This window comes from Panulirus ornatus, chromosome 11, assembly GCF_036320965.1.
Source record: "Panulirus ornatus isolate Po-2019 chromosome 11, ASM3632096v1, whole genome shotgun sequence".
Classification (NCBI taxonomy): domain Eukaryota; kingdom Metazoa; phylum Arthropoda; class Malacostraca; order Decapoda; family Palinuridae; genus Panulirus; species Panulirus ornatus.
Genome location: NC_092234.1, coordinates 63,851,538 through 63,865,609, shown reverse-complemented (window position 1 = coordinate 63,865,609; position 14,072 = coordinate 63,851,538). Strand labels below are relative to the sequence as shown.

The following is a 14,072-nucleotide window of genomic DNA, read 5'->3' as shown; positions in this document are numbered from 1 at the left end:
TTTCTTCTTCCACACACTTTACCAAACTCCGTCACCAGCTTCTGCAGTTTCTCACATGAATCCGCCACCAGTGCTGTATCATCAGCGAACAACAACTGACTCACTTCCCAAGCTCTCTCATCCCCAACAGACTTCATACTTGCCCCTCTTTCCAAGACTCTTGCATTTACCTCCCTAACAACCCCATCCATAAACAAATTAAACAACCATGGAGACATCACACACCCCTGCCGCAAACCTACATTCACTGAGAACCAATCACTTTCCTCTCTTCCTACACGTACACATGCCTTACATCCTCGATAAAAACTTTTCACTGCTTCTAACAACTTGCCTCCCACACCATATATTCTTAATACCTTCCACAGAGCATCTCTATCAACTCTATCATATGCCTTCTCCAGATCCATAAATGCTACATACAAATCCATTTGCTTTTCTAAGTATTTCTCACATTCTTCAAAGCAAACACCTGATCCACACATCCTCTACCACTTCTGAAACCACACTGCTCTTCCCCAATCTGATGCTCTGTACCTGCCTTCACCCTCTCAATCAATACCCTCCCATATAATTTACCAGGAATACTCAACAAACTTATACCTCTGTAATTTGAGCACTCACTCTTATCCCCTTTGCCTTTGTACAATGGCACTATGCACGCATTCCGCCAATCCTCAGGCACCTCACCATGAGTCATACATACATTAAATAACCTTACCAACCAGTCAACAATACAGTCACCCCCTTTTTTAATAAATTCCACTGCAATACCATCCAAACCTGCTGCCTTGCCGGCTTTCATCTTCCACAAAGCTTTTACTACCTCTTCTCTGTTTACCAAATCATTTTCCCTAACCCTCTCACTTTGCACACCACCTCGACCCAAACACCCTATATCTGCCACTCTGTCATCAGACACATTCAACAAACCTTCAAAATACTCATTCCATCTCCTTCTCACATCACCACTACTTGTTTGATGTACAAAGCAAATTTCAGAAATGGTACTCAGTAGTAAATACAACTAAAACCAAACATTGCATTCTCTACTGGTGCTCCCCACTTCCAGTTTTAGCAGTGTCTCAGTATACACTGCTTTGCATATATACTGTCCATGATATATAAAACACACAAACATAAGAGTAAAAACATCAAATAACAGCATACGGCCATAGCAAGCAGTACAACATGTGGCTATACAGTCATGATACAACCCATGCTCATCTATTGTAATGTAGCGTATAACCTCCTCAAACCTTTACAACCATGAATGGAAAGTGTTCTAGTGATTCTTATGCTTCTGGCAAGAAGTAGGAAAGGCATTACCTAGAGGTAAATTTAGATATTTTTAAGTACCGTGCTTTGATGCTGGCTAATGTGGTCTGGATCAAAGATCAAAATCAATATAACACCACAGTAAGTACACTGGGTAGCAAAGAGCTACAAATGTTCAACTATCTCTGGCCATGGCCTTCAAATATCCATCCTTTATAGAAGAGGCAGGCAACCCTGGCCGCTTTAATGCAAGATCCAAATCCATTTTGTGTGAGTGTTATTTATGCTATATTATGTTTAAATACAGTACTTTTTATAGTTGTAATGTAAAGTGACGTTTTGTTCTTTGTGTCAGAAAATTATGAGAAATATTCCTCGGGAACATAACCTCCTTTGTCCCATTGAATCCTGTGGTAAAACTGATTTCACTATAACATGCATGGGTTACCTGAAGTATAATGATCAAGACTACCAACTACCTGAAGCATAATGATTCAGAGTAACAATTACCTGAAATATTTGATCTAGAGTAACACCTACCTCAAGTATCACAATCAAGAGTAACACACCTGAAATATGATGATTAAGAGTAACATCCATCTGAAGTATAATGATTGAGTAACACCTACCTCGAGCACAATGATCCAGGTTAACATCAATCTGAAACTTAATGGTCAAGAGTAACATCTACCTGAAGTATAATTATCAAGAGTAACATCCTCCTGAGGTAAAATGATCATGTAACACCTGCCTAAGGTATAATGATCAAATGTAACACCTACCTGAAGAATAATGGTCAAAAGTAATAACTACCTGAAATATAATGATCAAGAATAACCCATCTGAAGTATGTATATTTCACAAATTTTTTGCAAAGTTATTCTGACCTCACCCAAGAATAAGACAGCTTATCTGTTAATAGGTCTCTCAAATGGTCTATATAAATGCCGTGCGTGGGCCAGTTCATACAAAAACAACCAGTGTTCTGCAGCAGTTGAAACAGCAAAGAGGGTTACTTTCTAACGTTCATTTATGTATATGTGAAGATTTCTGCCTAACTTTAGTCTGTGGAATTCTCTGCATTGGTTGGCCAGGCAGGCTAAAGTCTGTCTGTACACTCAGAAGATGACTTAGTGGTACATGATATATAGTGGCCTGTCACAGCAGATGTTCTATGAGGCTGAGCAACAGCTGGTGGACCGTGAGGCTGAGAGATGGCTTATGGACTTACTGTAAATCTATGGGACTGCTGGTGAACTGTGATGATGAGGAACAGCTGGTGGACTGTAAAGATTAGGAGTGATCGGTAAACTGTGAGGGTGAGGGCCAACTAGTAAACTTTGAAGAGGGACAACCAGTAGAATTGAAAAGAAAAAAAAATGATAACATTCACATTCACAGGCTGAATAAACTCTCAAAATGCGTTTATTTTGCAGTAAATTTCCAATTCTACACCCACAAGTTCAATAAACATTGAACATGATTTCCAAACACCTACCTGAAGTATGATGATCAATAGCAACACCCACTTGAACTATAATGATCAATGGTAACACCCACCTGGAGTATGAGGATTAAGAGAAACACCCACTTGAATTGTAATGATCAAGAGTAACACCCATCTAAAGTAGAATGATCAAGATTATTTCTCCCTTCAAGCACACTGATCAAGAATAACACCCATCTAAAGTATAGCAATCGAGATTAACATCAACCTGAAGTAAAATCATGAAAAGTAACACCTGTTTATGATGAACAAAAGTAACGCCGACCTGAAGTTACCGTGATAAGGAGTAACACCCACCTGAAGTATAATGATCAAAAGTAACACACCTGAAGTATAAAAGTTAAGAGTAATACCCACCTGAAGTATACTGATAAAAAGTAACACTTGCCTGAAATTGATCAAGAGTAACAACCAACTAAAGTGTGATGACAATAAAACTTACCAGAGGTATAACAATCAAGAGTAATACCCACCTGAATTATAATGACAAATAGTAACATCTACATAAAGTACTATGATCAAGAGTAACACCCACCTGAAGTATAATGATCAACAGTAAAATCCAACTTAAGTATGATCATTATACCTGAAGTAACATTAACATATCCGTCTGAAGTACAATTATGATATAGAAAAACACCCACTTGAAGTACTGTGAACAAGAGTAACATCTACATGATGTATAAATGATTTAAGTGTAACGCCTACTTGAAGGATAATGACCAAAAGTTACATCCGCCTGAAGTATAATGATCAATGGTAACACTTCTGAAGTATAATGATTAATAACACTTCTGAAGTATAACCAGGAGTAACTCCCATCTAAAGTATTATGATCAGGAGTAACACCTACTTGAGCAACAAGAGCAACATCCAACTAATGTAAAGTGATCAAGGATAAAACTCACATGAATTATAATGATCGAAAATAACATTTAAACGGAGTATGATGATCAAAAGTAAAGCCATCCTGAAGTATATCAAGAGTAAAACCATCCTGAAGTATAATGATCAGAGTAAAATCTACCTGAAGTACAATGATAAGGAGTAACACGTTTGAATTATAATGACAAAGTAACATCCACTTAAAGTATAACAATCAAGAGTAACACTTACCTCGATTATAACAGTCAAGAGTAGCATCCCTCTAAAGTATAATGATCAAGAGTATCATCTAACTAAGGTTAATGATCAAGAGTGACACACACTTGATGCACAATGACGTAGAGTTACACTCTCTTGAAGCTTAATGATCAATATGACCACCCACCTGAAGTATAATGATCAAGTGCAGCCCACCTGAAGTATAATGGTGAAGACTAACACCCATCTGAAATATAATGATCGAGAGAAATACGCACCAGAAACAAGATTAGGAGTATAATGATAAAGAGTAACACCCACCTGAAATATAATTATTAAGAGTAACACCTAATTTAAGTATAATGATCAAGAGTACCACCAACCTGAAGTATGATGATGAAATTATAACCCATCTGAAGAATAAGGATTAAGTAACACCTATCCGAAGTATAAGGATCAAGGGTAACACCTACCTTTAGTATAACGACCATTAGTAACACCAACCTGAGTTAAGATAATGAAGAATAACACCTACCTGAAGTAATAACGTTCAATGGTTATGCCAATCTGAAGTGTAATTTTCAGGAGATAGACGTGCTTTAAGTATAATGATCGAGTAAAACCCACCTAGAGTATAATGCTCAATAGAAACATCCAACTAAAGTATGATGATTTAGAATAATACCGACCTGAAGTTTCACGATCAAGAGTGACTCCAACTTGAAATATAATGATCACGAGTAACACCCATCTGAAGGATAACAATCAAGAGTAACATCCACTCGAGATATGATGATCAATATAAACACCCACCTGAAGTAAAATAAAAATAACACCTACCTGAAGCATAATGATCAAGAGTAGCGACCACTTTGAGGTATAATAATTCAGAGTAAGACCTATCTGAAGTATAATGAATGGTAACACCCATATGAAATATAATGATCAAGACTAAGACCCACATAAAGTACAATAATCAGGAGTAACACTCACCTGAAGTAGAGGAGAGATAGTGGACCGGGTATCATGGGTTCCTCACCACCACCACCTCCCGCCCATGCTGGTACCTGCAGGTGTGTTTAACCAATATTAATATCGTAGAAAACTTATCATTCTACTATTTATCAAGTTCATGTATTGCATTACTATGTAATGCATTATTAATGATTACTTACGATGACGCTAAATCTATGTGACATCTATGAAAACCATGAAACTTTAACAAAATGTCTGAAAAAAATGTAGACTTTTTAGTTTTGAAATACAAAAATCCAAAGGCATACAAAGGAATTCCTTTGAGGTTTTTTAGACGGTGGAAAATCTCAGAAACTAACATCAGTGAGGTTAAAAGGTAGAAGGCACACATGATCCAAAAAGAATAATCTGCAAATTGCACTTTTGATTATGGAGGCACAAATAATGAAAGTCATGTGCTTGAAGCGAAGCATTTATCATGTCTGTTCTTAAACCTATCTATAGTACTGCTTTCAACCACTCTACTTGGCAAAGCGTTCAATATGTTAACATACCTGCTGAAGAAAAAAGTACTTCGCCTCATTTGAGGTAAATCGTTTGCCCAAGAGTCTGTATCCATTACTATGAGTAAAATCACACGAATCAAGTCTTAGGTAACTTGATAGATCAAGATTATTAGTCTTTCATCATTTTGAATGCTTGAATGAGATCACCTCAATTTCTCTTTTCTAAATTAAATAGATTGAAGTCATTTATTCTCGTCTCTTAGTGTTTGTTTCTCAGTCCAGTAATCTTCTTGATAACTCGACAATGTAATCTCTCCATCCCGTCTATGTCTTTTTATTTATCTATTCATTTTTGAAGGTATGGTGACCAAAACTGGACACAGTATTCATGGACGAACCAGTGAACTGTAAAAAGTAAGGATAATTTCCTTGGACTTGAATTCGAAGGCTCTCCTTATGAAACCAAGAATTTTGTTCCTTCTTACCACTGCTTCTGTGCAATGCTTACTTGGTTTTACGCCTCCAGAGATTATGACGCAAGTCTTTTCCTCATTCACCTTTTGAAGTTTCATAGAATTCCTACTGTAGCTTGCCTTTTCGTCTTTCCCACCAGTATGTTAAACTTTGCATTTATCGATATAACAGTTCATTCGCCACTTATGAACCCAGTTCATCAGTATCTCTAAGCGAATTTGAAGCTGTAGACGTTCAAGTTCATTTGTAGATTTTTCCCAGCTATGTATCATCAGCGATTTTTTTTTATATCTTGCGACGCAGCCCATTGTCAATATTACTATCATTATACATTAAAGAGAGAACCGGTCCCATGGCTGATCCTTGTGACACTCCACTTTTTAACCTAAGTATTCTTAGATTTGACTGATAATCACTCTTTGTTTACGGCCAGTAAACCAATATCCTAACCACTGAAGTACAACCCCATCAATTCCATGTAACAATTTTTGCCTGTAACCTTTGATTCGGAACCCTATCAAGCGCTTTTTGAAAGCTAAGATAGATAATATCAACTGCTTTACAACCGTCATACATGTTTATCATATCATAAAAGAAATCTAGCAAATTTGTCAGACGAGCGATTTTGTCGAAAACCAAGTTGAGAATCGTTGAGTGGTAGTCCTCTAAATGTTTACAGTTCTACCTCGAATGATTAACTTAAGTTTTACAACTACAGACGTTAACCTAATAGGACGATAATTCCCTGGTTGTGACTTATTACATTTTTTGAATATCGGTATTACACTGGCTAACTTCCATTCATCTGGAACTTTTCCTGTTACAAGTGGCTTATTGAAAAGGGCGGTCAAGGGCTTAACTATCTCATTTGTTGCCCCTTTCATTGTTCTCGGATAAAACTTATCAGGGCCTGCCGTTTATTGATTTTCATTTCGTTTATTACTGAAGGTAAGTCTTCAGCCATCATGTCAATCTGTTGAAGAACGTACCCCTCTCTGGTCTATGGAACTGGATTCGGGACACGGGTTGTGTCGTCGATCGTAAATACGGATGCAAATAAGCCATTTGATATTACTGATATAGCTTCGATGTCTTGAACCAAGTCACCATTTTCCATACTTGAAAGACCATTTGATTGTGAAATGACTCTTGCTCCTAATATAACCGTAAAACTCTGTAGGGTTTCTTTTGCCATTTTCAGCAATATATACTTCATATTACGTTTACTTTGTCGTATAACTTTCTCTACTCAAATTTACAGAACTTTACCATGTTGGTTCTTGAATTTTCAGTTTTTACTTTCCTAGACAACGGGCACTTTTATATTTCACCACCTTGGCTTCGTTTAAAAACTGAGTGTCCTCTACGTACGTTTCCCCAGCTGCTCTGAAGGTTTTACTGAAGCTTTTCCAAGCTACGTACATGTCATTTTTGTTGACCATATCACCCCAGGTATGCATGTAAAAAAAAAAAGGCATTAAAATATGCGTATTTAAAAATGGGCATTTTTCGCAGCTGTCATGTTGATCAACATTACATGCAGTGTTGAAAGCACTTCAAAAGTGATTTGCCGGTGATCACCTTGTACCAAACTTTTTTCCAAAATTATCAACGAAATTCTCCTTTGACGTTAGAACTAGATCTAATATATTCTCATCGCGAGTAGGTTTCTTGACCTATTGGATTAAGGCACTGCCAAGCAAATTTAGGTTGAATCCACGCCCGGAGCTACTGGAAAGGGATTCTCTACATTTAGATGCCAGTGTAACAAAATTTCCGAATATGGTAGATTCTAGTTCATAACAAATTTCTGATCATAAAATCTTTCGTCTTTCTCTGGTGTCTGTTTGGGGGGGGGGGCAATGAATTACCTTTTTTTTTTTTACGAAGTTTACCATAAATTTCTACAAAAAGGAAGTTGATATTCTCAACAGTTGCAACTTTTTTTTTTTTTTTTTTTACCACGGGATCTAGATGAGCTTTAACAAAGAGCAGGACACCAGAGCCCACCTTGTTTCCCCTATCAAACAGTGTTCCCTGGAATGGAGTATTCGGCAAGGAAATCTCTGTTGCTAATATCCAAGATTCGGCAATGGCATTCATATCAATCTTATTCTAACGCTGTTGTCCTTAACACTGAGATTTCATTGCATATACTCGGAGCATTAACATGAAATATTTTCAGATGAAATTGAGACCTATCTAGAAAGGTATACGAGCTGCTTTTTTTTTTTTTTTTTTAACCAAAAACGCACGTGTAGACTCGTAAAGGAGTCTACCTAAACGCGCAGCTCCCACTCCATAAAGGTGTAGTCGTCTTTTATAAACATATCAGACTGCATACAGAAATGCTGGTACCATGACAATTTAGTTTGTTCTTGGATGGGGTGGTGAGGGAGGTAAATGCAAGGGTCTTGGAGGGGTTCAGGTTGCTTGGGAAGAGAGCCATTCGCTGTTTACTGATGACAACACTGGTGGCGTATTCAACTGAGAAACTGCAGAAGTTGGTGACTGAGTTTGTGAGTGTGTAAAATGAGGAAGTCGAGAGTAAATATGAATAAAATCAATGTTGTTGCGTTTAAAAGGGAAGATGAAAAGATTGGTTGAGGTGTGAGTTTGATCTGATAATCTTTTTTTTTTTTTTTTTTTATGCCTGGGAGTGGATATGGTAGAAGCAGAACCGAGTCCCAGGATGGAAGAAGGGGCGAAGATTTTGGGAGCATTGAGGAAAGTTTGCAAAGAGAGGTTGTTATGCATGTTTAAATGTATTGTAGCCCCAGCAATAATGTATGGATGCGAGGCATTGGTTACAGATAAAGATCTTCGGAGGAGGGCGGATGCGTTGGAAATTAAACGTTTGAGGACAATATGTGATGTGAGGAGGTTTGATCAAGTAATATAAGGGTAAGAGAGAAGTGGGGTAACGAGAAGAGTGTGGTTGAGAGAGATGAAGAGGGTGTGCTTAAATGGTTTGGACATAAGGAGAAACTGTGTGAAAAAAGGTTGACAAAGAGGATATATGTGTTAAAAGTATAGGTGCCAAAGAAAGGAAAAGAAGGATCAAACTGTGGATGGAAGGATGAAGTTAAGAGATTTTGAGTGACAGGGGCTTGAACATGCAGAAGGTTGAAAGTCGTGCACGGGACAGAGTTGAACGATGAGGTACACAAGGGGCAGCGCACAGTCAAAGGACTAAGCCACGGCGAGTGAAACTGCCCGCGAAACCATGGAAGAGCCAGTGAGGCCTGGTTGTGGATAGGAGGCTGTGGTTCCGGTGCACTGCACATGACAGCCAGAGAATGGATGTGAAGGAAACGGTTGACAGTATGAAAGAAAACATTGAATATATATATATATATATATATATATATATATATATATATATATATATATATATTTTTTTTTTTTTTTTTTATATTGTCGCTGTCTCCCGCGTTTGCGAGGTAGCGCAAGGAAACAGACGAAAGAAATGGCCCAACCCCCCCCATACACATGTACATACACACGTCCACACACGCAAATATACATACCTACACAGCTTTCCATGGTTTACCCCGGACGCTTCACATGCCTTGATTCAAATCCACTGACAGCACGTCAACCCCTGTATACCACATCGCTCCAATTCACTCTATTCCTTGCCCTCCTTTCACCCTCCTGCATGTTCAGGCCCCGATCACACAAAATCCTTTTCACTCCATCTTTCCACCTCCAATTTGGTCTCCCTCTTCTCCTCGTTCCCTCCACCTCCGACACATATATCCTCTTGGTCAATCTTTCCTCACTCATTCTTTCTCTCCATGTGCCCAAACCATTTCAAAACACCCTCTTCTGCTCTCTCAACCACGCTCTTTTTATTTCCACACATCTCTCTTACCCTTACGTTACTTACTCGATCAAACCACCTCACACCACACATTGTCCTCATACATCTCATTTCCAGCACATCCATCCTCCTGCGCACAACTCTATCTTTTAAACTATTCGCCATTTCCCGCGTTAGCGAGGTAGCATTAAGAACAGAGGACTGGGCCTTTTTTGGAATATCCTCACCTGGCCCCCTCTGTTCCTTCTTTTGGAAAATTTAAAAAAAAAAAAAAAAAAACGAGAGGGGAGGATTTCCAGCCCCCCGCTCCCTCCCCTTTTAGTCGCCATCTACGACACGCAGGGAATACGTGGGAAGTATTCTTAATCCCCTATCCCCAGGGATAAAATATATATATATATATATATATATATATATATATATATATATATATATATTATTATTATTATTACTATTATTATACCATGTCGCTTTCTCCCGCGTCAGCGAGGTAGCGCAAGGAAACACGAAAGAATGGCCCAACCCACCCACATACACATGTATATACATACACGCCCACACACGCACATATACATACCTATACATTTCAACATATACATACACAAACATATACATATATACATACTCATACTCGCTGTCTTCATTCATTCTCGTAGCCACACCGCCACACATGAAATGGCAACCCCCTCCCCCCGCGCTCGCGCGAGTTAGCGTTAGGAAAAGACAACAAAGGCCACATTCGTTCACAGTCTCTGGCTGTCATGTGTTAAGCTCCGAAACCACAGCTCCCTTTCCACATCCAGGCCCCACAAAACTTTCCATGGTTTAACTCAGACGCTTCACATGCCCTGGTTCAATCCATTGACAGCACGTCAACCCCGGTATACCACATAGTTCCAATTCACTCAATTCCTTGCACGCCTTTTACCCTCCTGTAAGTTTAGGCTCCGATTGCTCAAAATCTTTTTCACTCCATCCTTCCACCTCCAAATTGGTCTCCCACTTCTCGTTCCCTCCACCTCTGACAAATAAATCCTGTGTCAATCTTTCCTCACTCATTCTCTCCGTGTGACCAAACCATTTCAATATACCCTCTTCTGCTCTCTCAACCACACTCTTTTTATTACCACACATCTCTCTTACCCTTTCATTTCTTACTCGATCAAACCACCTCACACCACATATTGTCCTCAAACATCTCATTTCCAACACATCCACCCTCCTCCGCACAACCATATACATAGCCCACGCCTCGCAACAATATATAAGTTAGAACCACTATTTCTTCGAACATACCCATTTTTGCTCTCCGATATAACTTTCTCGCCTTCCACACATTTTTGAACGCCTTAGAACCTTCGCCCCCTCCCCCACCCTGTGACTCGCTTCCGCTTCCACTGTTCCATCCGCTGCTAAATCCACTCCCAGATATCTAAAACACTTCACTATATTTCATTTATTCTATTATTATACTTTGTCGCTGTCTCCCGCGGTAGCGAGGTAGCGCAAGGAAACAGACGAAAGAATGGCCCAACCCACCCACATACACAAGTATATACATACACGTCAACACACGCACATATACATACCTATATATCTCAACGTATACATATACATACACACACAGACACATACATATTTCATACTGTCTGCCCTTATTCATTCCCGTCGCCACCCCGCCACACTATAATTTATATATATATATATATATATATATATATATATATATATATATATATATATATATTATTTGGGGATAGGGGAGAAAGAATTCTACCCAGGCATTCCCTGCGTTTCGTAGGTGACCAAAAGGGGCGGGAGAGGGGCTGGAAATCATTCCCTCCAAATATACTTTTCCAAAAGAAGGAACAGAGAAGGGTGCCAAGTAAGGATTTTTCCCTCTAAGACTGTTTTTGACGCCACGTCGCTGGAAAGAGTGGTGATTGTGCATATATCCCATCACGGCGAAAGTTCTGCACATATATATATATATATATATATATATATATATATATATATATATATATATATATATATATATATATATATCAGGACAACTAATGTTCACATGTAAATCAATCTAAACAATTTAACATTGCTTGTCAGAGTCGCACTCAGGTTACTAAGAACAGCAGGCGGTCCACACAGGGGGCAAAACTCTCTCACCCCAGACCCACCGTCTGTTGGAGGACCCTGAAACTGTCGACAGCTGTTTCAGTTGGACAGGTTTTGCCCCAACGCTGGTCAAGTGGTACGCTATCCACATACTGTTCTCGGTGGCCAGGGTTTGATTCTTGAGCCGCACAGTGGCAAAATTCTTTGTATATATATATATATATATATATATATATATATATATATATATATATATATATATATATATACGTTGATTAATATGTTTCCGAAATGATGAATAAGTAAAATAAAGCTTTCTAGTGGGAAGGGCAATTCACTCCTTTAGCTAGCTTAGATATCGTATTGTCTAATGTTAAAGATGAATTAAATGCCACTTTATTTGGCTACAAATACTCAAATATTACCCAAGACAGTTATTTTTCTCGTGCATCTCCTCAATTTTCTCGCGGGACTCTAATTAGTCCGTTCCATAAAGCATTTGCAATGGTCCACAGTTTTCCTTTTTTCATACATACTGTATCCCTAGGGATAGCACTACAGCTCAAGCAGTCGTGGGAATGTAAGAATGCAAGATCTAGGCCGATGCAGGTAAAAATGAAAGTTGAGTAAGAGATGGGTGATTTTTAGCGCTCATACACGTACCTGACCATGAGAAGAAAGATGATGAGAGGCTAATGTTTTGGGAGAAGCTGCGTGTCAATGGTTTTGATGCAAGAGACTGGGTATTAGTGATTTAAATGCGAAGTTGAGCAATGTGACAATATGGGGATATGACTGGGGCAAAGGACATTCATTATTGTGAATGTAAATGATAAACACGTTATGGTACTGTGTGCTAAAAAGGATTTGTGTTTGGGAATATCTCGGTATAAAAGAGGGACATACACATGTATACGTATGTGAGTAGGAAAGGTGGTTAGTGGAATTATTGGATTGCATGTCAATTCAAATTCAATTCAAATTCAAAATATTTATTGATATATAAGTAATACATCAAAGGGGATGTGCAAACATGCTTGCGCATCCACCCACCAATATCTCATAGACCTTCAGATACAAATTACAAAATCCTTCACAAAAAATCGAAAGTAAACTTTGAATGATGCAAATTAAATCACAATGGACAGATCGAATTCACTTAGTAAATTACACACTAATTGACACTCGTGTAAAAGAGACTTTTGCATGTGAGCGTGCTGAGAGCGGCAGATGCAGAGATGTCTGAGCACTACTTTGTGGAGGCTGGGATGAAGATTTGTCGATGTTTTCGGGAAAGTGGAAACGGCATGGGTGAGGGAAAAAAGTGGCGAGTAATTGATCTTGGAAAAGAGACTTGTGTGGAAAAATATCAGGAAAGATTATGTAGTATGGCAAGAGGTGAGAGTAAACCAATCTAGGGGAGTGGGTGAGGAATGGGAGGTATCTAAGGAAGCAGTGCAAGCAAATGTGAGATGCGTGTGATATGCGTACGGTGGGAGGTGGACAGATTAAAAAGGGAGAGAGTGGTAGGATGAAGAAGTAAAATTGGCAGTGGAAGAGAAAAAAGAGATATATGGGCGGCACGTACAGGGAAGGAGTGCAAATGATTCGATGTACATGAGAAAGTGGCAGGTCAAAGGGAAGGTGCAGGAGTTGAAAAAGGACAAATGAGAGTTGTGATGAGCGAGTATCTGTAAACTTCCGGGAGAATAAGATGTTTTGGAAGGAGGTTACAGTGTGCGAAAAACAACAGAAGAAATGGGAACATCAGTGAAGATGGCAAATGGGGAAGTGGTAACAGGTAGTGATGAAGTGAGGATATGAAATATTTTGAACTGGTGAATGTGTCTGATGACAGGTTTGCAGATGTAGTGTGTTGGGTTGGGGCGGTATACAAAGTGAGAGAGTCACGTACAGCGGTTTGAAGAAAGAGGTGGTGGTGAAAGCCTTGCGCAGCTGGAGTGAATGGTATTGCACTTGAATTCTTGAGAGGTGTTGATTTGTTAGAATTTTCACTATGTATGGATCATGGTGAGGTGCCCGAGGATTGGGAGAATGTATGTATAGTGCCACATTATAAAGACAAGGGGAATAAAGTTGAATGTTACAACAACGGAAGCATAAGTTTGTTGAGCGTAACCGCTAAATTGTACAGGAGAGTGATGACCGAGAGAGTGAAGGTATGTACAGAGCATCGGACTGAGGAGGAACAATGTGGTTTCAGAAGTGGTAGATGTGTGGATCAGGTGCTTGTTTTAAAGAATGTGTGAGAAAAATTTAGAGAAAGAGGGATTTATAGGGATCATTT

General features: G+C 38.9%; 1 protein-coding gene across 1 annotated transcript in view; it reads right to left on the bottom strand.

Annotated features, from left to right (window-relative positions):
• LOC139751609 (uncharacterized) overlaps positions 1–14,072 on the bottom strand; it is a 430,524-nt gene that overhangs the window by 10,934 nt on the left and 405,518 nt on the right. Inside the window, exon 5 of the mRNA XM_071667219.1 lies at positions 4,862–4,935. Within this exon, the coding sequence (XP_071523320.1) occupies positions 4,862–4,935 (74 nt within the window). The remainder of the gene's footprint in view (positions 1–4,861; positions 4,936–14,072) is intronic.